This window comes from Rutilus rutilus, assembly GCF_951802725.1.
Source record: "Rutilus rutilus genome assembly, chromosome: 15".
Taxonomy (NCBI): Eukaryota; Metazoa; Chordata; class Actinopteri; order Cypriniformes; family Leuciscidae; genus Rutilus; species Rutilus rutilus.
This window is the reverse complement of record NC_140220.1, coordinates 19,270,567-19,296,797: the sequence shown is the minus strand read 5'-3', so window position 1 is coordinate 19,296,797 and position 26,231 is coordinate 19,270,567. Positions and strand designations below refer to the sequence as shown.

The following is a 26,231-nucleotide window of genomic DNA, read 5'->3' as shown; positions in this document are numbered from 1 at the left end:
CTGCTGTGCAGCACATAAATGTATCTAAACTTTGTATATAGTTCAGTTTTAGGTCGCAGTGTGAAAATTCAAAGGCAGGAAACCAAAACTGACATACGTCCACTTCACACCATTTTAAAAGCTTATCTTTGTGATCTGGGTCAGTACGACTTAATTCTTAATTCATTAATTCTGAAAAATGGATGTAATACTTCGAAATAAAACATTACAGGGGTTTTCAGAATAGAGCGAACAGAGATTCAGCAGTTTGACGCCATTCCTGATGTCAAGTGCGACATGCCTCTGTATCGTCTGATCCTTTTTAATATATGTATATATATATATATATATATATATATATATTTTTTTTTTATCATAAGAATTACTGAAAGACAGTGTGAAATATGCAAACAATGCAGTGATATGTCTTAAAAACATATCGCTTCACTATGCATTATTTTGTATTAGCAGAAAAGCGGTTTAGTAAACACTGTTATGGCAATGAAAAGTCTCCATACTTGGCTCATTAGAACACTAACAGCTTCCCTTATGAGAGCAGACACTCACTTTTACATTTTTTCTTTAGCTCCGAATGAGTTAACACACTTTTGATTGACCTATTTTTGTAACATGATCCCTAAAAAACTCAATCCATAGCCAAGGCACAAAAAAAAAAAAAAAAAAAAAACCCCGCCATATCTAGAGAGCAAAAGAAAATAATTAAAATCAAACAAGCCACGGAGAAAAAAAAAAACGAGCCGACAAAAATCTAGTGAGAATAAACAGTAACAGTGTTTCGAATCAAAGCAAAGGCTCTTTAGTGCTGACATGGATTAAAACGAGCGCAAACGGCAGTAACAGGATGTTCAAACGGGAATGAAAAAACATCAAAAGTGTCGCTGTCTTCATATGCATGGCAACATCAGAGCAGTTTAAACCTCGTCTGATAAAGACATAAAAGATGTCGGCCGATCACAGACATGGAAACCTGCTGTCGAGTTTGTGGAAGAGGGAGAGAGATAAAAAGAGTGCTTCTAGCGTCCCAGATGGCAAACCCGTGACGTCCCTTTAAAGCTCGATGACAGGTAACCTTTGTAGTCAGCGAAGCCGTGCCACCTTGCAAAATTTGGCATTATGCTAATGAAGGCAGTTTAGTTTGGTTCGGCCCTCCAGAGACTTGTACGTGTACGACTACAGTCGAGCGAGGACGGGCTTCTGGGAAGGAATTTTACCTCCTGTGACAGAGGAAAAGACAAGTAAACAAGTTAAGATGAGCGGAGCTGTAAAATCAAACAGAGAAGCTGGAGGTCATGGCAGTACGGCACAGCAACACAACAAGAACTGGGTCACAGTGAAAAATGAGGAACACAAACGAATTCTGTGACTGAAAATGTAAAACTTTACTTCTTAACTCTTTCCTCGCTATTGACGGAATTTCGAAATCCGAACTCACGTACGGTCTGAGTAGGAACTACATTTGAATTTGGACTTCACGACGGATAAAAAAGCACATTCTATATAGTATGAATGAAATACGGACGGTCTAAATCCGCCATGTTGTTGCGGTCATGTGACCTACTAGCGTCAGCTTTACTTCCATTCATATAAATCCTCTCTAAAAAGAAAGTCTCTCGATTTACTATAATTATTAATATATTTCTAATTATTTAATTTGTAAATGCGTGTGTTGACTGGTTTACATTTTACCTGTTATATATTTAGTTGTTTATGTATGTATTGCCATATCAAATTCACATACTATTCTATATAAACAACATAATAAATACAAACATTTAATAAAGTTACATTTTGAGAAAAAAAAGACTAAACTTTTTTTAATATACATAAATCTCTTATAAAAGATTCTTTAATTGTACTTGTGATAAAAATTGTAAGTTTTCCTGGGTCCATCTTATTAAAAAAGTATGCAAGTTGACCTGTTATACATTTATTTTATTTCAAATATTTAAAAAATATATTTAAAACTTATCTGGTTTCTGGCTGACTGGTTAAAATCATGTTTTATTTCTAAACAAATACAAGTGTAATCTCTAAACTGTAATGCAGTTCTTAAAACATTGGTAGATTAACTTTTAGTAAATTGTTTCCAAAAATATTTTGGAAATTCACATTCATGGGTATAAATTGAGTCTATATACTGAGCCGATATACTGAGACTTTGTTCAAAATAGAAATCCTAGTATACTGCACTGTTCGCCCTGAATATTGCTATTACTATTATTTTAATTATTTTAGCATTATTCATATATTATTATAATATATATTCATATTTTTATTTTTTCATATTATATTAAAAATATATATTTTTATATTAAGTTTTAGTAATTGTATGTGCTTTTAACATTTTTATTAGTTTTTCTATTTAGCTTTAATTCATTTTTAAATTTTAGATTAAGTCATTTTTTTAGTCCTTCAACTTATAACTTATTTTATTTCAGATAGGCAACATTTAAACATTTTAAAAAAGGTTTTTATCTAACAATTATATTTTATTTTATTGTAGCTCATATTTTAATTACATATTTTATTTATTTTTTTACTAGTTTTAGGTTTAGTTTATAAAAACAACATGACGGTACAACAAGAAAGTATTCCACGATAAACATTTCAAACATTGGTATGCAACATTTGTTGTCAAATGACTTCATGACATGGATGTTTAAGTGCTGTACACTTATCTCAAAAATATGAAATAACCATATTTTTCAATAAACCTTATTTTTTTATTTGGTGTAAAAACAAATATATTTAACAGTGTGATAAAATGACACATAAATAAGTCAAGAAAGAGATTTCAAAAGTCACTACTGAATTTACTTCCCATCCATTCATCACACTGGATGTCGACCACATTGCATTATGGGATAATGCATTAGTGTGCATACTTGTTATTGCCCCCCATAACGTAGCACTGTACATGATCCACGCAACTTACTATGCACAGTATACTGTACATACTATACTGCAGATATATTTAGATTATTATGTTAGAATGTGAATGTTCAAACATTGCCAAACTTGAACACAAGCTATTTTGATGACATCACTCTTACCCAGCGTATCCTCCAGTGAGTTCACTGCAATCTTGTTCACCTTCAACGTCACCTGATCTCCTCTGTGAGAGACAGTTCAGTTCAGTTAAACAACCATAACATTTCAAAAGCCCATTACATATCTAATGAAATAAACACTATTAGGGCTGGGCATTGACACAAATTTCATAATTCAATTAGATTTTGATACATTTGGATATATATCAGGTACACATGTCAAATTTTCCTCAAAGTAAAAAAAAAAATCTCTTAACTAATGCTGTTAACCATACAGGGAACCCTGTCAGTAGGTACATTACTATAATATTACAGGTTAAAATTGACTAAAACTGATTTGTATAGAAACATTTAGGTTGCATATAAGGCCGTTTTTATAGTAATAACGTTACAGTACTAAACTTATTAGTAACAAAATTATGTTTAAAACATTTAAACGGAGGTTGGCATAACTTGTTTTCATAATGGATTTATTCAAACTAATTAAATACTGAAAGACATGTTAAGAAAAAAATGGTATGAATTTGTACAATAGTGCAAATACTTCGCAAAATGCTCCTCTCAGGAGTTGATTTTTCAAGCTAACTATCGAGCTATAGACACGACAACGATGTACCTTTGCGATTTATTTAACACATAATCCACAATACCCCTCACCCAACAAGCAAACCATGAGGTGGAGTTTTATGTAACTTCCCCCGAACTGCAGCTAACCCCAAATGTAGCACCTCATACCCTATTGAAACTCATATACGTCTGTAATGCCCATAAAAAGGACTTCTCTTCATTAATTCAATTAACTTTTCTATGAATGAACATGCATATTGTGCATGACAATGTGTGTATTAGTACTGTTTTGTATATTGTCTCTTGTATTGTATACCGTTTTATGCATGCCTTATGATAGAATTATTAGATACTGTAACCTTATCGGTAGGTAGATATTAACCTTATGTTTCATGTCAAAATGAACCATCCTCCTCATAATGTGCATTGTATGCTAGTTATATTAATCAGAGTATAAAGGGACACAAAATTTCCAGCTCACTCCAATCATGCAAATGAGTCAGCCTCCAAACAAAGAAATGTTTGTCGCTTGAAATTACACCCTTTTCATTGGTCAAGCCAACTCAAGAGGTGTGACCTCTGCAGAAGTTAAAAGGCCACTATCTCAGTGACCCTGCCTCTTCTTTGATTCGTTCTTGTGGGAAAAGAGTGGAGACATCCAGTCCTATCGTGACGCCGTGGGACCTCCCCACATAGGCGGGCCATCAAAGTTACAAGCCATGTTGTACTTTTCCACTCGGGAGAGAGGACTCTTCCAACAACAACTGTCACAGACTAACATCACTGAAGTTCGTCATTCTTTACTCAACCTGGAAGAACCTGACTGCAACTTCACCACCATCGACCTATTAAACCATCAAGGCTTTCATCCGAGACTACATCTGGACACTCGTTAAACGGCTAAGGCATTGCAATTATATTGTATATTTGATTAACTAAACAGAGTAGGGATGCACCGATCCACATTTTTTCACTTCCGATCCGATCCTGATACCTGAATTTGGATATCGGCCGATACCGATACTATTCCGATACCAGAGCTGTGTTTGCTTTAATATTTTTGTTATCATTACTGTTTATTTTATATGATGCTGAAATAAACTTCTCTCAACAGGCAAGTATGATAAGTACGTATGTATGCATGTATGTCCCAAAAGGCAACTTGAGGTAAGTATAAGGTCAGAAAAGGAAGTTAAAAAAAAAAACAGGAAATCCTGTTAACAGGAAAAATCCCATTCTGAAAACAAATATGCAACTTTAAGGGTTTCAAATTGATTGTCATGTCAATATTTATTACATTCCCAAAATGTCAAATACTTGAGTATTGAAATATAAGAAAAGTGCAAGTGTAAACATCTTACACACACACACACTATCTGAAGGGTGATCCTCGCCCCGATGCAGTAACTCTCTCGATGAATGCTCGATCAACATCAGCATCTTGCGAACAGACGGATTTCACCTCAGACGCGTGTCAATTTCGCACTGGACGTGCGAATGGATTCAAAATATTCAAGCGTCCAACTAGACGCGGTAGACGCGAATTTGACGCGCTATTCGCGTTTGGTGTGAACGCACAGTAACGTGGTGCTTTTTTAAATGTTTGATTGCGTTCGTTGTGTTGTACGACGCGAGGGAGCTTTAAAGAGCTCTGAATTACGGCTTTGCAAACATTGCATTTAGCTGTCTTGCTCTGCAGCGTTTCCAGTGTCAAGTATTTACATAAAGCGGACATGTTGGCTAGCTGCAAACTGCGGAACGGATTTCTCTCATAACTCTGTGTCTCATTGAGCCGCGCCTCTGTTTAGGAAATCCATTCCGCAGTTTGCAGCCAGCTAGCAGACTCGCCGGCGGGAATCACTTTTGGAGTCATTTCAGCAAACAACGTTAAAGCGCAGACATGACTCATGGATATCGGATATCTCCGCAGGTTGGATCGGGAAAATCCGATACGTGAATTACGCTGGTATCGGTCCCGATACCGATACTGGATCGGATCGGCCCCATCCCTAAAACAGAGGTTTAGTAATCGATATCGGTTCATCAAAATGAAAATCAATTAAAATCGAGACATCAATATTTTCACCCAGCCCTAAAGACTACATGAAGATGGACTTACACTTTGAGCTTCCGCACAGCTTTGAGCCTCAAGAGAGCTGCTAGAGTGTTCTTCTGCATGTCTGAGGATAAAGCTTCATAACACTTCAGACGGCCTGATGCCACGGTGACAAACACAGAGAGAAAACAGAAGATTTAAACTCTGAGACAATTTCACATCTACGAAATCTAATCACAAGCATACACAGCACAGGAGATGCATAATCAGATCACCTGCGATGGATGTCAATACCAAGCGTAAACAGGACCTGATATGTAAACAGCCAAAACACTGTCAACCCTGTGTTACCTGCTAAGATGAGCTTCAGTGCAAAGTTCCTCACAGCGGGAACAAACTCCTTCTCTGTCAGGTTCTCATTAGTCTCCTCACACAGATAGCGACACACCACCTGCACAAAAACACACACAAACTTAATATGACCTGCAATAGCAATTCCTGAACCCAAGATTGGTGTTCTATGTGAAGAAATAAGCAAAATTATACAGGAACAACTAGTTAACTATTCCCACAGACAACTCGCTCGCTGTTTCCATCCACCTATATGTATGCAAATTTTGGGATATTGCATTAAAAAAGCTGCATGGAAACTATAATGGAAACACATTTACCGAATAAATCTCTCAAAGCGCAACAATAAACTTTGCCTCAACAGAGGATGCGATTAGAGAACTGGACTAACCAGTGGACCACTTTCATTGGCTCAGGCATTTCAGAATGACCAAGCACAACATCTGCAGTGCAAAATCTGTCATCAATATGCTTTGGTATAATGACTTCCCAGAACCATCTTACACGATTGCATCATCAAGCATCAGGCATCCGCCACCAAACGCTGAACGTGACAGCGTTTATTGGAATATTTTGACAGGTTGCCGTGATGAACTTAAAGTTTCTGTATGTTTATGATACGTTTATCAAATGAAACAGTAAAATGCTCATGAAATGACTCTGAGCAGCTCTGGAGACGGCACAAGTGCTTACAGCGTGTCTGCACCACTGATTCACACAGAATGCAGGATTCATATTTAAATGGTCTTCTTGCAGCTTAATATTCACAGACATCAGTCCATATCGCAATTTGATTGAAGTGTCCTGACCTACTTTGATTTATTCATCCAGGATTCCGCGTTATACATAAAATTCCATTTTTATGACTGAATTCCGTTATTCCGTCTGCATTTTTTTGTATCGTGGAAATCATAGGGCCCTACATGATGTAGGAAAAAAGAGCCACATTGGCTTCCTCGATTGCAGCAACTTACATTTTCATTACAGATATTTTGCACAATTTCCCAGGAAGTGACGATTTTGTTCTCTTGAACATATGGAATGGAAACAATGCTTTATTCACATATGTTTTATGCAATATTCCAATTTTGCAACTATGAATGGAAACATTTCACCAGACTATAATGTATGCTACTATTCAAAATTTGAAGTCAGTAAGATTTGTAATGTTTTTGAAAGAAGTCTCTTATGATCAGACCAAGGCTACATTAATTTGATAAAAAAAATACAACAAAAGCAGTAATATTGCAAATTATTACAAATTTAAAATAACTGTTTTGTATTTTAATATACTTTAATATGTAACTTACTTTTGTTTAATTTAATTCACCCTTGCTGAAACATTTATTTATTTATTTTTACTGACCCCAAAACTTTAAATGGCAGTGTACATTTGCACATTGTGTGTAAGGTGTCACCTGGTATCCTTGCAGGAAGGGGTCCAGAGCTGCACACAGGAAAGCGAGGGTGCTGTGACCGCTCGCTGACATCACAATCTCATGCTCCAATACCTGCAACACTCCACGCTTTATGAGCAAATAACACGCTTCCTCAAAGTCCTACAAAAACACACACACGTAAATACAATGATATGTCTTGGAAACACTATTCTAACTAGACTAGAGGTGAGACGTACGTAATTTGATCTGGCTTCACATCAGAGTTTTGGTTTTGAGATCAGAGTTTTCACACCACAATTTGGTTTTAAAGGATTCTTAATGTTCAAACTGCAACAACTAAAAAAAAAAAAGGTTGTGAATGTGCCCGAACCTGAACCGAGTCCCCAGGGCAAAGAATAAATTCATTGGAGAACATATTCCTCAGGAAGCTGAAACAGTTGTAGATGTCATCTAGAACAGAAATTGCTCTATGATTGGTAACACTAATCAAGAGTAAAACAAGTAAAAACATGTATGCAATTGATATCTCTCACACCTTTTCTATTGGAGCTTGCGCTTTGCATGGCCACTGCTAACAGAGCCGGTCTCAGAAACACGTGGAGGATCTGGTTCCTGTAGGAGGCACAAGAGAGCACAACGATGGCTCGGTGAAACACGGCTTCCTCTGGTGTGGTCTCGACCCCCAGCGCCTCCGTGACGCTCAGCTGAACGTGTCCCGTGGACACAGTCAACAGGTGTCTGTGCAGAGCTAAACTACAGCCGATGACTTCACTGCAGGAAGTGTGGTCTACAGAGAGACAGAGAGATCATATTATTGAGGATTGTTCAAATTAAGGTCAAGTAAGCTACCATAAAGCTATTGGATTTCTCTGCAATGAATTATTCATCGAGCGCATTTCCTTTATCTAAGCAGATTCTGCATATCCTGGAGATATGCATGATCATTTTTGCCATTCTGAGAAAATCTGAAGAATATGATATGATAATCGGATACAATTTCAGACGGCTAAACTTTCAAATTTAGAGATCTTTATTGAATGATGCAAATAGTTTGCCTGTATGTAATCAAATATTTGAAATTATTTCATTTAGGACTTTTGGTTAACAATCATAGAGAACATTTATTCAATGCAATTTGTATATACTGTTGTTGATTGTTAATTCGTGTTTGTTTATAATGCAATAACTAATGTTCGTTTATAACATGTATGAATTTCTTTGTTCTGTTGAACATAAAAGTAGATATTTTGAAGAATGTTGGTGACTAAATAGTTGTGGGGCACCACTGACCTCTATAATATGAAAAAAATAATAATACTATGGAAGTCAAAGGTGCATTTTTGGGTGAACTATCCCTTTAAGAGCCCTATTTTACCGATCTGAGCGCATGGTCTAAAGCGCACGGCACAAGTGCAGTTATGGCGTGTCCGAATCCACTTTTGCTAGTTTAACGATGGAAAAATGGTCGGCGCACCCGGCGCATAGTCTAAAAGGGTTGTCCCTATTCTCTTAATGAGTAATGGGTGTGTTTTGGGCATGACGTGCAATAAACCAACCAGAGTATCATCTCCCATTCCCTTTAAAAGCCAGTTGTGTTCGTGCCATGGCGGATTGCTATTTACATGGCAGAATTTGCAAGCGGAAAAACTGAAAGCTTCTCTAGAGAGGAAACGGATCAGCTCGTGCATGAGGTTAAAACGCGCAAGCAGACCATCTACGGGACAAAGTGTACGCGCACTGTGGACCCGCCTATAGGCGCATATTACTGAGGCGCTCTTTAAATAACAAAAAAAATACTGCGCCTGTTACAACCAGTTGCAGAGATGGAGGAAGCAGGATCTACGTGCAGCAGCTTTATTAAACAAAAAACAAACTCAAACTTTAACAAACGGATACTCAGGGACAAGATCGGGAACAGAATAACCAAAACAAGTAATGTTAACAACTGACAAAAAAACAGAGAGAACACAGGGTTTACATAGACTGAACTGAAGAACAAATTAACAAGACACACCTGAACTGAACAAACAATCAATCAAACACCATAGAAACAAACAGGCAGGGGGCGGAGAAAGACAGAACACAAAGACAGAAATCAAAACAGACAGCATGTGACAGCGCCATTGACTTTAGACCAGGTTTTTGTTGGTCAATGGTGCAGTCTATTTCAGTTTCCACAAAATAGCAACGCAATGCGCCAGACTCAAAACTCTGAATTGCTTTCAAACATGCCATGAACCTCTCACACTAGCTTTGGAAAATCCAGTGATTAGTCACTTACCAGGCCAGTCCAAGAACGCTCCAAACGCCAGAGCCAGGTGCCTAAGCCAGTCGGTCTGCTCCGTGAGAGAGGAGAGGTCCATGCCATCAGGGTTCTGCAGCAGCAGTGTGGCGATGAGAACCCAGGGCTTTAGAACCATGTTCTCCTCCTGTATGCGGACCAGACGGAATGCAGCGTCGTTCAAAAACTCATGGTTGTCTGTGCTGGGTTTCTGAGGAATGTACCTGATAAAAAAAAAACACTAAAGTCAGTCGGAAGTTCAACATAATATTTCACTTTGTACAGAACAGGGTGCTTCAACTAAACACATGCTGTGGCTGAACTCTGATTGTAGAAAATAAAAGTAAATAAATTGGCAATAAATTAGATAAAGATTAATCTACTACACACAAACATAATATTAAATGTAAATGTATAAATATAGACATTCACTACCATTCAAAAGTTTGGGGTCGGCTAGATTTTTTAAGTCTCTCTTGAGATGTAAGATAAGGGTCAACAGTGAAATTATAGATGTAATTACAGAAATTCATTACAGATGTAATTACATGCAGAATTTTTTTTAAATAGAAGTACAAATGTAAATGTATGTATGTATGTGTACATGTATGTACATAATAAGTGCTTTGTATCAAATGGTTAGTTTTAAATGTTTGTACATAGTAGTAAAAGACACCTAATATAAAGTGGGACCCAAAATGCTTCGTGTGAATAATGACCTTTAGTGAAAAACTTTGGCTGATTGCAGGTGTCATACCTTGGCAGCAGGTTGTACTGAGAGCGGTTTATTTTTCCCTCTGCCAGACTGCGCAAAGATACAGGATGACCAAAGTACACATGCATACTGCCATAGTCCTCGCTCAAGACCCGTCGGGCCTTCAACAGACCCTGAGAGAAATGGATGTAAAAAAAACAGAACAATTAAAACTCTGAGGTCTGTCTTTCCAGTAAAATGTCTGGATGTTCCAAAAAATATATATAAACCAGTACAAAACAAGCATATATTTACAAACATTGAGTGAGGATGTATGCCTGAAACACGGAAAGAATATTTGCCAAAGTGGTGAGAATAGAAATAAACCTTATACTTATTTTACAAAAAGACTTCTCTTTTTGCTTAAATATATATATGTGTATATATATATATATATATATATATATATATATATATATATATATACATATTTAGATATTTTAATATATACATATATAAATATATATACATTTGCTTATATTGCTTATAGTGCATTATATACATGAGTAATATATATATATATATATATATATATATACATGAAGAGTTCAGATGCAAAAGCTTCTAAGTGCCATCTAAAATTTTCTTCTTGAATGATCATTTTTATCAAGCTCGTATATTTAAGTTAAGTAATTTCACTTAAATAGCAATTAATAGACCTATTAATTGTCATTTAAGTGAAACTACTGAACTTAAATATACAAGCTTGATAAAAATGATCATTATATATATATATATATATATATGATCATATCTAGATATGTATAGATATATATATATATATATCCATCCATTTGTACACAATATGAAAAATATTACAATTATTTATTCTTTCTAGGTACATACCATTTTTACACACCATTCTAAAGTTTGGAATTTAAATAAATGAATACTCAATACATTTATTCAAGTATGCATTAAATTGATCAAAAGACTTAAAAAATTGTTTTTGTATTGTTACAAAATATGTTTTATTTTTTTACTTTCCATTCATCGACGAATCTAAAACAAAATGTGTCAAGATTTCCACAAAAATAGTATGCAGCACAATCGTTTTCAACGTAATAATAAAAGTTTCTTGAGCAGAAAATCAGGATATTAGTACTATTTCTGAAGAATCATGTGACAGTGAAGACTGGAGTAATGATGATGAAAATTCATCTTTGATCACAGGAACAAATCACATTTTAAAATATATTAAAACTGTTTATTTTAAATTGTAACACTATTTCACAAAATTACTGTTTTTACTGTATTTATCACTTTTTAACAAATAAATGCAGGCTTGGTAAGCATAAGAGACTTCTTTCAAAAAAATTAAAAAGTCTGAAGGGTGTGGGTTCTAGAATGCACTGCTGCTTCAATGTACTGTAGGTAGGCTATGCATACCCTTCTCATAGGCCTCCTCTTATGTTAGAGTCATCAGGCTTATATAACGGGTAGTGCCAATCTGTAGTAGTGAACAGGTTGGCTGTTTGGAAAAATTCTCTAGTGAGGCCACCGTTCATCCGAGCACCAAATGTGAGATGGCTTCCTCCCTATCGGGAGTTATTCTACTGAGGGCAATACTCTGTCAAGCTCCAGATAGAACTACAAAGTCAAGCGTTGGCCCTCTTCGGGCCACTTTGATAACCACCTTATACTAGAGCAGCAGTTCTCCTCTCACTTTAGAGAGTCGTTGAGATTATAGCTCTGAACTTCAATCACTTTATATTCGTGTGTCGGCCTTCATGGGGCCACCTCGATTTCTGGCTTAGGCTTAATAACTAGGAAATTGGTGGCGGTTTGCTGAGCATTCTCGCCTCGAGCCTCTCAGTATCTGAGTGTAGGCTCCTTAGAGCTAGAGCTCATCAGGATAATTTTTCCTGTAAATCTAGTTGTTCCTAGTACTGGCCTCCTCTTACTACAAGAGTCGCCTAGCCAAGGCCCGCCTTTTGCACTAGGCATAAGAATGCTAGTGGTGTTACAGGGTAGATAGCAGCATAGGTAGCAGGCTATCTTCAAAAAGCCTCCCATGCAGATATCTCATGGGCGTTGTTAGGCCTTTTCTTTCTAGAAAGTAAGAAGCAGTATGCTCAGGCCCCCGCCCTTTAGAGCTAAGTATTGTAGCTAGCTTATCCAGGAAGGCCTTAAAATAAAAAAATAAAAAATTACGCTGAGCCACTTGAATAAAATAATTCAAGTCTTAAGGTTGAATGTCGTTGGCCGCTTACTGTGGCCTCCATTTCCTTGGGTTTAGTAGAGTATGTAAAATCTGTCTTGTAAAAAATACAAGACAATAGGCCTCGACCCTGATACATTCCTAAGGGTCATGCTGATAGTACACCCCTTGTTAGGGTCTTTATTTGGAGTACTTTGCTACCCATAGCTCGTATGATATCACCCTTCACCACCAAGGCTCAGGTAGAGATAGATTAGTTACTCCCTCCCACTTGCGATGGCTGAGTATGCTCCCTTAGAGCCGAAGCACTGCCTGGGCTGACGCCCGTGACATTCGAAGCTGTAGGCCTTACAATAGGCCTCCTCGATAGTCCGGTAGCGTAAGATTGTACTCCCCTTGCTTTAAAGGGTCGATAGCACTTCTGCTGAGTACACTGCCTGTTGGCAATGTAAACCTTAGAGCTGGAGGCACTCCCCTTATTAGGGTCCCTTTTAGAGTGCCCAGCCTCCACAGGGCTCTGAAGCACTGTGTAGATCCAGGATCGAGTAGAGTCACTCCCCTCATTTGCAAGGGTTAGGAAGCGCTATGCTGAGTTCTACTCTCCAGGATGCCCGTCTCTATGATCCGGCCTGTGAGTGCTTACTGCCACTATCTGCAGTCCTCCCTATCGGATGCCTCCACTAGTGAGGCAAACAGTGTTAGAGACTCTGTTTAAGGAACAAAGCAATGTCCGGGCTGACGTCCGTGAAAGTCGAAGCTGTAGGCCTTACTGTAGGCCTCCTTGATAATCCAGTAGCGTAAGATTGTACTCCCCTTGCTTTAAGGGTCAACAGCACTTTTGCTGAGTACACTGCCTGTTGGCAATGTGAAATAAATATAACCAGGCCCACAGACATGTCTGTGAGAGCACCTGACCTCTGTGAATAGCTCTGCTAACAATCCCTCTATCAAGTAGTTAGGCCTTGACAGGCCTCCTTGAAGGCGGCTCCCCAACGAGTTGGATGCTTAGCATTGCAAGGGCAAAACCTAGCCAAGAACCTGGCCAATACTTATCAAGTTATGAGTATAGTGTTCCAGAATCTATCTCAGGATCGTTCTGTAGGAATACTTGGCTCCCTAAGTGTGGACGGCAGGTCGAAGGACTCTCACGAGGCCTCCCTGTTAGATCAGCCCTAGAGTTGGAGGCGCTCCTCTGATTAGGGTCCCTTTCGGAGTGCCCAGCCTCCACAGGGCTCTGAAGCACTGTGTAGATCCAGGATTGAGTAGAGTTACTCCCCTCGTTCGCAAGGGTCAGAAAGCACTATGCTGAGTTCTACTCTCCCCTATCTGATGCCTCCACAAGTGAGGCAAAATATGTCAGAGACTTATTCCCTTAAAGGAACCCCCTCTAAAAGTCGGGCAGTGGTCTCCATGCCCTTGAGCTGGCTCTGGGTCAAGTCCTTTGTGTGAAAGCACAAAGTTACTTCCTTGCTTAGCATGAAGCTCGGGCAGTGGCCGTAGGGAATACGGTCACTGACAGCCTGTATGTGACCCGAAGGGGGATTGTTTTTGGCATTTCAGTGAAACTGCCGTTTTTGACGTTTTTTGTCACAGCCATAATTTGGCATGCACTCCCCTCAGCATGGCGGCGTGGGTAGATCGTTCCCCATAGTGCTCTGACGCAGTGCGAGTTCCATTTCGAAAGGGAACGTCTCAGGTTACGACTGTAACCTCTGTTCCCTGAGAACAGGGAATGAGAGAATATGCCTCGGGGATGCCTGCTGAACAGTCCCCTCAGACGATAAGTTGTTGACATGTTCTCCAGGCTCCCCTTTTATACTTCTGGGTCGCACTAGTGATGATGTCATAGGCTGTCGCCAGCCAATAGGATTGCCGTGATTAGATAAGCGTTTCAGACACCGGTTCACGCAAATGCATTCCCCATAGCGCTCTGACGCAGTGTCTCGTACCCTGTTCTCAGGGAACATAGGTTACAGTCGTAACCTGAGACGTTTTTCTAGGGCACTCTGACAACAATGGTCTCAGGGGTCACTGAAGCCAATAGTTTAAGAGACCATTTCTTTGTTAAAGCCTTACTTTCCAGTTAAACTAAAGTGTAGATCTCCTTGAGAGAAAGAACGCATTATCTTGATGTTTTGAGAGGACTCTCCTGTTTATAGTTAGAGCCTGGCCAAATCCAACCTTGGAAAAGCTGTCGGTGTGTGTGTTAGTCTTTTTGGTTGCAGGTTAAGGTACCACTGGCATTATTGGAGATTGACTGAGTTGTTGTTCAGGACAGGCTGGTGCCCAGCAACCCAAATATGCGACCTGGAAGGTCACGACGTGCCTAACTTCAGGGTCCAAGTGTCAGCTGCATAATCGTTAGAGATATGCTTCCATATGTGTGGAAAATTACTATGTTTATCTATTTCTTAGCCAATCAGAAACTGCAACCTGAAGCAAGGATGTAGCTTAGACCTTGGTGAAGGATATAACTGCTGTGATCTGTGTAACTGTAAGCAGGGCGGCCTACGAACTCCTATGTGAGTCTTGAAGCTGACTTCTGCTGATGAAACTGCAAACTATCTTCAGTAAAACTTTTCTTCAATTTATTATAATTCTGACTCCGGGTCTTCATTCATCATATCTGGTTCTGGGTCTTTGACTGTAAAACCCCTTACAAGTCTTAACCGATCCCAAACTTTGAACAATGGTGTATGTGTTGTTGTTGAATGTTTGTTGTGGTTTTATTTCTTATTAGAAAACAAGACACTGATTAAGAGAATATTTCTTGCTGCATATATTTTGTTCATATACAGTATGTCGGCTAAAAAATGATGATGGAATGCGTAGAAGAAGGCCACGCATACCGAGGTCGACTCTTTGGGCTTCGGGACGCCAAGCAGCTCACGTGCGTACAGAGATTCTTCCAGAATTCTCTCGTAGCTGATGCTGACAGGAACCAGGTTCACGTCAAATAGCTCTCCTTTAAAAAAAGGCTCCATCACAATATTCAACAACCCTGAGGGAGAAGAAGAAATGAAAGAGTGTGGGAGATGAAGCTGACACAAAACGGTGCTCAAAAGAGGTGGACCATTTTGTTTCTCTCATTCATCTAAATTTGCTTTTGTTCGGTTTGATTGATGAGCTGCCACCGTCGGGCTCTCCAGGTTTCAAGCTGTCGTTTTGAACCTTTGTGCCATAAATTAGTCAGGGGCGCCATTTCATTCTGGGACTATGATTCAATTGAGAAAATCCTGTGAAATTTCATTTAGCTGGCATCTCACTTTCTGTGAACAAGCAATGCAGACCCCAAAAAAATGTTTCCTGTCACCTTGAATTTATTTGTGCAGCAATAAAAAAGGCAGAAAAGTGGGGAAAAGCCTTGACGCTGCACAATACATGCAGAAGTCAGCAAAGAGCTTTTATCAAAATGAAACGCACAAAAAAATGTCACAGCAGCACAGCCTGTTTTTGAAATTGTATAAAAAATATTACAAATCGATAATCGATGTATAATTACCCGTCTTTGGTGTAAGAGATTTGCACGTCCTGCTTCTAGTTCCTTCCAAGAAGAACTCAATTGGGGCATAACCATTCTGAATAAACAACAAATAACAGGTTAATAATTTTCAACAATGTATATTTTCAACTGTCAAGAATGGAAGTATATACATTAAAGGGTTATTTCACCCAAGACTGAAAATTTTCCCATAATTTACTCACCCTCAAGCCATACTAGGTGTATATGACTTTGAGCCAAAGACAATCAGAGTTATATTAAAAAATATCCTGTCTCTTTCAAGCTTTATAATGGGAGTGAATAGAGCCTGAGATTTTTAAGCCCAAAAAAGTGCATCCATCCATCATAAAAGTAATCCATACGGCTCCAAGGGGTTAATAAAGGCTTTAGTTGAGGGTCAGAGGTCACTCTTCCGCCAGAACTAGACTCGTGTACGGCTGTAACCGGAAGCCAGTGATTATAGTTTATGAAGTTATAATTATGGATATTTTTATTACAAAAACCCATCGCTTTGCTTCTGAAGGCCTTTATTAACCCAATGGAGCCGTACGGAGCGCTTTTATGATGGATGGATGCACTTTTTTGGACTTCTAAACCTGAGGCTGTATACACTCCCATTATAAAGCTTGGAAGAGACAGGTTGTTTTTTAATATAACTCAGATTGTGTTTGGCTGAAAGAAGAAATTCATATACACCTAGGATTGCTTGAGGGTGAGTAAATAATGGGATTATTTTTGGGTGAACTATCCCTTTAAATAGTCAGTTCCAAACCTACTAACAGTTTCAACCTGTTTGAACTGCATCTTGATCAAAGGTAAAATGCCCTTCCAGTTACATGTTTAGAAGAGGGTTAAGAGCAGTGTGAAAAGTAGGGCTGTGTGATTAATCAAAATTGAGTTTAGATTTCGGCTTCCAACGATTATGAATATATGATAATAGAGGTAAAACAATTATTGTGCCCAACTGCAGAGGTGCACTTTTGCTCCTCCTTCAAAAGCCCAAATTTCATGCAAATTAGTAAAGTAATGTAATGCAACTTTCATAAAATAGGACGTGCTTGATATTAAAAAGTTATTAAAAGAGCACAGACACGCTAAGTGAACTTTGAGCTTCGGGTGCGCGTCTAAGAAGTCAAAACGGCCTTCACACAAAAATAAGTCAAAATGACCGGCTTGGCGAGCTATCATTCAAACCCAGTAGTTTATGTCTTAGGTGAATGCAAACAGTTGAGAGAAAATGTAATGTGTATCAGTATATTAGATCTGTGCATTCGTTCTTAAAGAGACAGCAGCCTAATATTACTGCTGCAGTCTAATTTCAATCAAACAACAAAAGACAAAAAAAAAAAAATTTACTCACTGCACTTGACTGAATAACTTTTTAAGTAGTGAAGACTATGCTGTGTTTTATTTTACATTTTATTATTCAATTTCTGTACTAGGCTGTTAGCTGAATACACATAGACTTGCATAAAAAACTTTTCTGACTGTTCAATTATTTTCAATCATTTCTGAGGACTTTTTTTTTACTTACATTAGTTAACAATCTGCTGTGGTATCGCAATTGGAATTGAGAATTGTCAAATTCCACTGTTGTCTAAAATGTACATTTCCAGCATATACACTTGATAAATATTGCTATCGTTAAATAAATTACTCATATACGGTTTTAGACATATGGCACACTCATAATCATGTTAAATAATCTTGATTACAATAATATTGACCAAAATAATCATGATTGTGATTTTTGCCATAATCGAGCAGGCCAAGTTAAAAGCCGTAAATCCACTACAATATGAAGCCTGCATTTCATCCTATATATTAAGGACAGTATAATTCCCTGATTTGCTCATTTGTTCAGTTGTTTGGATGAAGGGTCTTACCCTCAGCATGGTCTTCACATACTCAGAAAAGACAGCCCAGTAAAGTTTATCTCCTCCAAACGACCGACGGATGAAAAACGCTCCCGACATACGCAGCATCTCACCAATAAACTTCATGCTCATAAAATCTGCAGGAAACATCATGACATTAGTAAACACTACATGTAACAAATATATTGTAATATGAAATCAACAGTTTTAATCATTTTACTGTAAAAACCATGTTAGATGAAAATATTAAATAACTTTTTATAGAAGAATGCAAACAGCATATTTCAGTTTTTAATTAAGTTATTTTTAATAACATTTTTATTCATTATAAGTAATATATAAGTAATATATTATAACTTTTAACTTTAAAAAAAAAGAAATCTGTTTGCATTCTTATAAAAAAATCTGTGCAATCATGTTACAATTTTATTTACATTTTAATTTAACATTGTGTTTACAGTACTCCAGAGTACTACAAAAATACCATGATTTTACCATAGTATATATATATTTATTACACGGCTCACGGCTCTACATTTAAGAGATCGGTATACAGTCATTCATATCACTTATTACACAGCATTTCGCCACATAAATAATTATGGGGATAAAATATATTTTTTTCACATTAAACTGTTTTAAAATCGTACCTTTTTGTATCTCATAATCCAACAGACAATAAACAATAGTCACAAAACAGCAGCAGCTGCGCTTGTATGAAACAAGAGAGAGTGAGGCCACAATACTGGATGGCATAATTAAATAACTATACACAAAATATTTATTCGACTGAGTTTTAATATTTTATTAGCTCACCAAACACAAAATTTCCACGAAGAAAAACCGTTCCTAGCAGGCGTAGGCTATAGCGCTGGTGACTTCAGTGGCTTAAGGTGCGTTACAAAAACACACGCGCACTTCAGTTAGTGCGATTCAAGTGTTTACATGGTTAAAAACGGCGTACGCCACCTGTTTTAATACGATTATAGTTATGAATCTAACTTATATCTTATCTAGAACATCTATCTTATAGTTACTTATGAACCAGCTTAAACAGTTATAGGTGACTAGAGATGTGTTGTATAATCTGCGCTATCTGAATACTCTCGTCTACTACTCGTCTCTCTAGTCACTCTCAACGCTCTCAAGGCGGGCTTTGGAATATTCTCTCCCCAACGTGACGTAATGGAATGCATTGTGGCGGAAAGGAGAATCGTTGCAAACCGCTGTAAAATAGCCTACTTTTTCGTATTATATTGCGTTTTGTGATACCCAACAACATAAAATACAATGGATAACAGTTTAAATGTTTATTACCAACAAGTAAACTGCACAAATTCGATGAAAAAAAAAACCTGCAACATGGCCTTTAAGGGCTTGTATTCAGATTATGAATCTGAGCCACAGCTGCAAAAATGAGATGACTATAGAGATAAAGTAAAGCAAATTCAAAGATAATACTGTTTTCTCCAGAGCGGCTGTATGTATAAACAAACTAAATTTTTTACAACAAAAATTAGCCATCACTGAACTTACTTTAGCTGGACTATGATGCTATTTTCTTCTAGATCTGCTGTATAGCAGAAACAAACTTTGTTGCATTATTTTCCTGTTGTCACTGTAAAGCTGAAACAATCTGTATTGCAAAAAGCACTATATAAATAAAGGTGACTTGACTTGACAATGGACTGAAAGCTCACATTCAGATCTGTCGAATGACAACTGATGGATTGAACCAAGATTCTAGCCTACATTTTTTTTCAATAATTAAAAAAATGATTCAATAAAATTACATTTCCATTCAGATTTACTATATGCAAGAAAATATATGTCTCCACTTTCATTACATCAAAATTGTATCATCTTTGTCTGACAATACAAGAAGAATAAAGTTGTTTTCTTTTTTCAGCATTCAAGCAACAACCTTACATGACTTAAGGTTTTTAAGCGATCTACTCGTACAGTGTGAGTTGGTAACCTTGCTGAAATCGCACAGTGTATGCCCGCCTTAAGCCTTGTCTGTGAAACCAGGGGAAACCATTTTTCTACTGTGTTGGTTCACTGCTCGACGTCCAATGGACAGTTTACAAAACAAGTGAGCCACCTGGATCTAGGTTGTACTCTTTTGCAGTGTACAATGCTTTTAATGAAACAAGTCTGGAAAATCATTAAGCTTGACAAAAGGGGTGGAGTCTCTTTAATTTCCTGCCCTTGAAAAAGGCACAGCAGAAGTCCAACAGTATTCTGGAGGTTTCAGAAGTTTTTCAACAATGGGACTAGTGGTTTTCAGTTTTTCTGGATTGTTGCTGCTTACAGCAATTGACTTGTGTTTTGCACAGTGGTCAGGATTTCAACAGCAACAGCCACCAGATTTAGTGTCTCAGCAAGCTCTCCAAGGCCCACAGGTATCAACATCTTTTAGGCCTTCAAGGCCTGCAATGAACTCTGTTGAGGCTGATCCATGGAATCTTCAAGAGCCTGCAAATACTCAGTCCAAACAACTAATGCAGGGTCCTGTTGTGCCTTTGACGTGGCGTTTTCCAGTATTGCCAGAAGAACCCCAACAGCCAGATGTGCCTTTTGAACTGCGTGTACCTACAGCTACTGCGAGTATTGCAGCACAATGTGGGGAGAACTTTGTGCATGTGGAGGTTAAGAAGGACTTCTTTGGTACTGGTCAGCTGGTGAATCCTTCATTCCTCACTTTAGGAGGCTGTGCAGCTGTAGGGGAGGATCCAGAAGCTCAAGTCCTTATCTTTGAATATGAGCTCCAGACATGTGGCAGCTCTCTGATGGTAAGTGGCTGCTAATGGCTCAACCCTAGAAACTGCAAAAGCCAGGTCTGTCCAGTAACCTGTTACTTGCGTTGCTTTCAGATGACTAATGATGAGCTTGTTTACACCTTCACCCTGCTCTACACTCCTGAGGCTTTAGTAGGAACTCCCATTGTAAGGTCTGATTCAGCAGCTGTTGGAATTGAGTGTCACTATTCAAGGTAAAAACAAAACAAAAAAAACACTTAAAGCAATTTTGCCAAAGGTTACATTCTTAAGCTTGTTTTACTGCTTCCACTAGGTTGCAAAATGTAAGCAGCAATGTGCTGATGCCCAGCTGGGTTCCTTTTGCTGCTACAAAAGTTGGAGAGGAAGTTCTGGTGTTTTCCTTGAAGCTCATGACTGGTAATACTGTATGCAATGTTAAAATTTCAGAAGTGGCTAGGGAATGTTGCCAACATGAGTTTCATTTCAGATGACTGGATGTTTGAGAGGCCATCCAATCAGTACTTCCTAGGGCAGTTCCTGAACCTTGAAGCTTCTGTGAAGCAGTACAACCACGTCCCTCTGCGTATCTTTGTGGGAGACTGTGTGGCTACTGCAGTCCCTGATGTGAACTCTTCTCCAAGATATTCCTTTATTGAGAACAATGGGTTAGTAGGGAATCTCTTCTTAAATGCCCATTGCAAATAGTGCCTAAAGTCTTTCTGTCTTTCTGTCTTTCTTTCTTTCTTTTTCTCTCTCTCTAGGTGCCTGGTTGATGGAAAGCTCACAGGCTCCACTTCCAGTTTCGTGCGCAGGGTTCAGAGTGACGAGCTGCAGTTTCAGTTGGAGACTTTCAGGTTCCTGCAAGCTGATAGTGGCTTGGTATGCATTTTGGGCTGTAGTTCTGTGGGTGAGTTCTCTTACTGGTCAAGTTTAACTTTGTCCTTTTCTTTAGGTGTACATCACCTGTGCTCTAAAGGCTGTCATGGCCTCAACCCCGACAAGTCCAGAGAACAAGGCTTGCTCCTTCAATAATGGGTATTGCATACCATTTGCAACTTCTAATGACTTGAGTTGTTAAAAATGGGTAACCAGTTACCTTTCCTGTCTATAGATGGACTTCTGCAGATGACAATGACCAAGTGTGCATGTGCTGTGACTCCACATGTGGTTCCAGCAGAAAAGGACGAGAACTACCTGATACAGGTAACACATGAAGTCTTGGTATTGCTCTTGCAGAAGGACTTTCAATTTCTCATCTAATCTTCATCTCTTTCAGGCCTGGTATCAGAAGGGAACGCAACCATCGGCCCCATTGTGATTGCTAACTGATGTCTTGTGAACCGCAAGAAGTGCCAATAAAAGTCTTTACATTAGTGACTTGTCTTTGTATATTGTAAAGGGTTTTTGGACCACCAGAAAATTGCTTTACTATAGTTCATTTTTCCCAGACTTTTCAGTGTGCCAAGTGCAGGAATGCAATCACTTTTCACTGACTAGGAACTTGTGTGCACACTTGCAGTTGTAAGCATACTTTAAGTAAAAAGCCTGCATGCCCTACCTTTTACATATATTTGGGAAAGAGACCCAACTGTGCACAGCACTTGGGACAGACGTAATCTGTGGTTGAGTTATGCACAAGTGATGCCTTCTGTGCAGAAAATGAATTCCAAATTTCAAGTGGTTTTACAATTGTGACTGTACAAGTGAGAAGTACAGTGTATGTTACTTAAATTCATCTACTTTATGTACTTGTTGGCCGTGACAGAACTTCAAATGTTTAGACGTTCCAGCTAGCATTCTTTGCTTGGTTCTAAAGGAAACTAAACAAGTCAACCTGAAACGGTTTAGACAAGGTCACCCCTCAAAACTCCCAGAGAGAACAAAACTTGTGGGATTAAAACAACTGTTGAATCCAAACACTCATCTCAAGCAAATCAAATGGGTGTGGACTATTTAGGAGGCTGGCATAAGACCAATTTGGTGGTAAGAACTCTGACCAAATCAGGTAAAAAAAAAAAGCAGGTCTAAATTTTGTAAAGCGTGTCTACTTGTATACATATAACAGCTAGACTAAATATAGTTTTCAGACTGGTACAATGCAGCGGTGTGGCCTCAAACAACTCTGAAGATACTGTTATGTTCAACATGGATTCAGAGGATAAAATTAATTGCATCATTGCAATTTTGATGACTATCCTGTTCACACCCACCCATTCCAGCTGCAATCACAGGCAGGGGGAGGTCATACATGTAGAGTAAGTATGACATCATCAGGAAGTCCATGTAACTACGGTGGCTGGGCAGAAGAACCACCGGGTGCTCCTGTACAGCCTGCTGGAGCTGGAGAGAGAAAACCTCATCAAAAACATGACAAATCGACTATTTACATGGTATATTCATTAAAACAATTGGCAGGACATTTGTATTTTTTTTTATGTTTATTTTTTTATGAAATGCTCACCAAGGCTGCATTTACAATGTCATTTATTTGTGTGATTACAAATAAATCATTCTAATATACTGATTGGCAGCTTAAGAAATATTTATTATTATTATTAATGTTGAAAATTGCATAATATTTTTGTGGAAATTGTGATACACTACCATTCACAAGATTTTATATATATATATATATATATATATTTTTTTTTTTATTTTTTTTTATTAATAACAATAATAGTTTATTCTAAAAATATTTCTATTTCAAAGAATCTTGAAAAAAAAAGTACCATGCATTCCACAAAAATATCAAGCAGCACAATTGTTTTCAACCGTGATAATAATAATAAGAGCATTAAATCAGCATATTAAACGGATTACTGTAGGATCATGTGACACTGAAGACTGGAGTAATGATGCTGAAAATAAAGCTTTGATCACAGGAATACATTTTTTTTTTTTATATATATATTCAAATATAAAACAGTATTTAAAAGTCTAATAATCTTTTACAATATTACTGTTTTTACAGTATTTTTAATCAAATAAATGCAGCCATGGCAAACATAAGAGAACAAATTCCAAACTTCTGAACTGTGATATTTATATAATACCCTGTGAAGGAAGCCATCAGCTAAACTGACCTATATGATAATATGCACATTTAAACAGACAAATAAGAGATCATCATACTAATGAGAGTGTCATAAAGAATTTAAGCCCCTCTAAATCCCTGTAACCTTTAAGCATTAACGCTGATGATTTCGATTAGAACATGTTTCAGTAACATTACTGACTCTAGTAGTCAGCTGACAGTGTATAAGCCAGGTGTTCACATTTCACACGTGTTGGGGACAGTAAAGAGTCGCTCACTCTCTGGATGCCCTCCTCATTGACACACACGCTGCGGAAGAGTCTCTTGAAGGCTTTGCTGAGCGTGAAGGCGAAGAAACGTACGGTGCTGAGCTGAAGTCGGTGAGCCATCTCATCCAGAATCAGAGACGCTTCTTCCGTCACACACTCACTACTGTCTCCTGATTCTGATGAAACCTACACACACAATTCAGTAGCCATTAGAATCGATTGATCTGTATTTTTAAACATTGGTTAAACGATACAGGACTGTCGTTAATGACGTCCCGCGCAGGTGGAAGAAAATGACTTCTGCTAATTAATCTATTTGAGATCTTTGAGATGTTGCTGTACAACCATAAATCCCCTAAAAATGCTAAATATTAAATAAAAAACATTATTGAACTAAAGTATAGTGCAATCATTTCATTGGAATAAATGAAAAAATCTGTAATTTTTGACGGTTAAATAGAATGAAAGATGTAAGCTTGCTTATTGTGCCCGAGAGCAGATCTATTCAAGTCCACACGTCATTTAACAATAAACTAAGAGCTGCAGTTCCAACTACGCAAGTTTGTGATGCTGTTTGCAAATGTTTGTTGGAACTATGGTTTCAGGAAACGGCAAAACGTTAAACTATGTTGGTAACGACACAACTCACGACCATAGTTGGCTAACAATGCATTAGAAAAACTAAACCCAGAGCGTTACTGACAGACTGGGAAGATAGCGGTGCAGCAACGTGAAAAATAGTGTGTTTTGAACATTCAAACATGAAAACCTAATCAACTAGACCCCAATAACAAAACCAAGACTTTGTAAAAGGGCATAATAGGTTCTCTTTAAATGCATAAGTAAGTTATTGCATGAAAATATGGCATTGAGGGAATGGTGGTGCTCTGTACCTGTTTAATGACATACTGCAGGTGGTCCGACTGCAGGACTATGGTTTTCAGCACGCTGGCTTTGCAGGGCACTAGTCCTTTATAAAGTGAGGGAGTGTAACATTTCAGTGCGTATCTCAGATCACTGGAACGCCGCCTCTCATCCAGTATGTCTTCAAAATCATCCCGCTTCTTCAGCATCCGCTGCCTAGACTGTATGGAGACAGAAAATATGTTTGTTTATTAGGCTAAGTGATAAGATGATGGTGATCATTTATATAAAGTTTAAGGGCTTTTTTTATTACAATTACATATAAAAAAAAAACTGAAGAATAAAATTTTGGACCGATATTCTTGTATTCTCATGTTCTTCAAAACCTTTTGATTTGTTTATGCTTAAATGCTTTCAATTAATAAATATATGTTTGCTCAAATTAACTGTAAACTAAAAATAACTCAATTCAAATTGCACATATTAATTCATTTTCAGAATGCCCAGAGTGTGCATATCTGTAATCTGTCCGAAACTGTTTATAATTTATATGAAAATAAATTATAATTCATGAGATAATTTGGATTTGTACAAAATTCCTTTTTAATCATTTTTGTTATTTCATTGCTTTAATGACTTTCTAAAATACAGTTCATTAGTAATTAATGAATAGGTATGTCCATTTATTTGTAAACAATGAATGGACATATGAATAGATATGAATATGAAAACTGATAGATTAAAATATCTTTAGCTTAAAATATACATATAATTATTAATGTTATAATTAATAAAATTCCGCCATACTTAAGTTGGACATTTTCTTGTAGTATAGGGCTATCATTTTAAAAACCAATGCACTGGACGAACTTAAAGTATCCTTTAAGGAAAACATTACAGGAAGCCTTATGATAAGATTCACACTGCAAGTGTTGCAAGCATGTACTACTTTGTCAGAAAGCATGCAAAGAAAAAAATGCTCTAAAACACTTACCGAATACAGTGTTCTAGACGCCATTTCCATTCAGTGTCTATCAAAGCATGAGTGTAGTAGGTCAAATGAGTTCTGTGTGAGAAAGTTTGTATCAAGGTTGATCGCTCGTGTCACAGAAACTCCTCATTCCTGTCATAGAAATACAAGAACAAACAGCTGGAATGACAAGCGAGTATGAAACAGCAGTTACCGGTTGGGCGGGGTTTGGCGGAACGGCTGACAGATTGGGATTGGTCAAAATAATAATTTTATTTATTATTATTATTATTATTATCATTTTTTGCTGCTCTAAGCTAGTTGCCATTCGTG

At 37.7% G+C, this 26,231-nt stretch overlaps 2 protein-coding genes across 2 annotated transcripts; one reads left to right on the top strand and one right to left on the bottom strand.

Annotated features, from left to right (window-relative positions):
• Positions 1-351: 351 nt before the first annotated feature.
• Positions 352-26,055, bottom strand: gnpat (glyceronephosphate O-acyltransferase). The gene is made up of 16 exons (XM_084433080.1): positions 25,923-26,055; positions 24,958-25,149; positions 24,074-24,250; positions 22,972-23,101; positions 18,009-18,136; positions 16,123-16,198; positions 15,470-15,621; positions 10,463-10,593; positions 9,706-9,929; positions 7,960-8,211; positions 7,795-7,874; positions 7,443-7,583; positions 6,025-6,124; positions 5,737-5,830; positions 3,054-3,115; positions 352-1,214 (listed from the first exon to the last, which is right to left on the bottom strand). The coding sequence occupies exons 1-16, from the start codon at positions 25,950-25,952 to the stop codon at positions 1,171-1,173; spliced, it is 2,013 nt and encodes a 670-aa protein (XP_084289206.1). The 5' UTR covers positions 25,953-26,055; the 3' UTR covers positions 352-1,170.
• On the top strand, positions 20,223-22,134 carry LOC311305399 (zona pellucida sperm-binding protein 3-like). The gene is made up of 8 exons (XM_084433089.1): positions 20,223-20,794; positions 20,876-20,994; positions 21,075-21,178; positions 21,249-21,426; positions 21,523-21,640; positions 21,714-21,796; positions 21,873-21,964; positions 22,038-22,134. Exons 1-8 carry the CDS (start codon positions 20,270-20,272, stop codon positions 22,088-22,090), a joined length of 1,272 nt encoding a protein of 423 aa, XP_084289215.1. The 5' UTR covers positions 20,223-20,269; the 3' UTR covers positions 22,091-22,134.
• Positions 26,056-26,231: the final 176 nt, after the last annotated feature.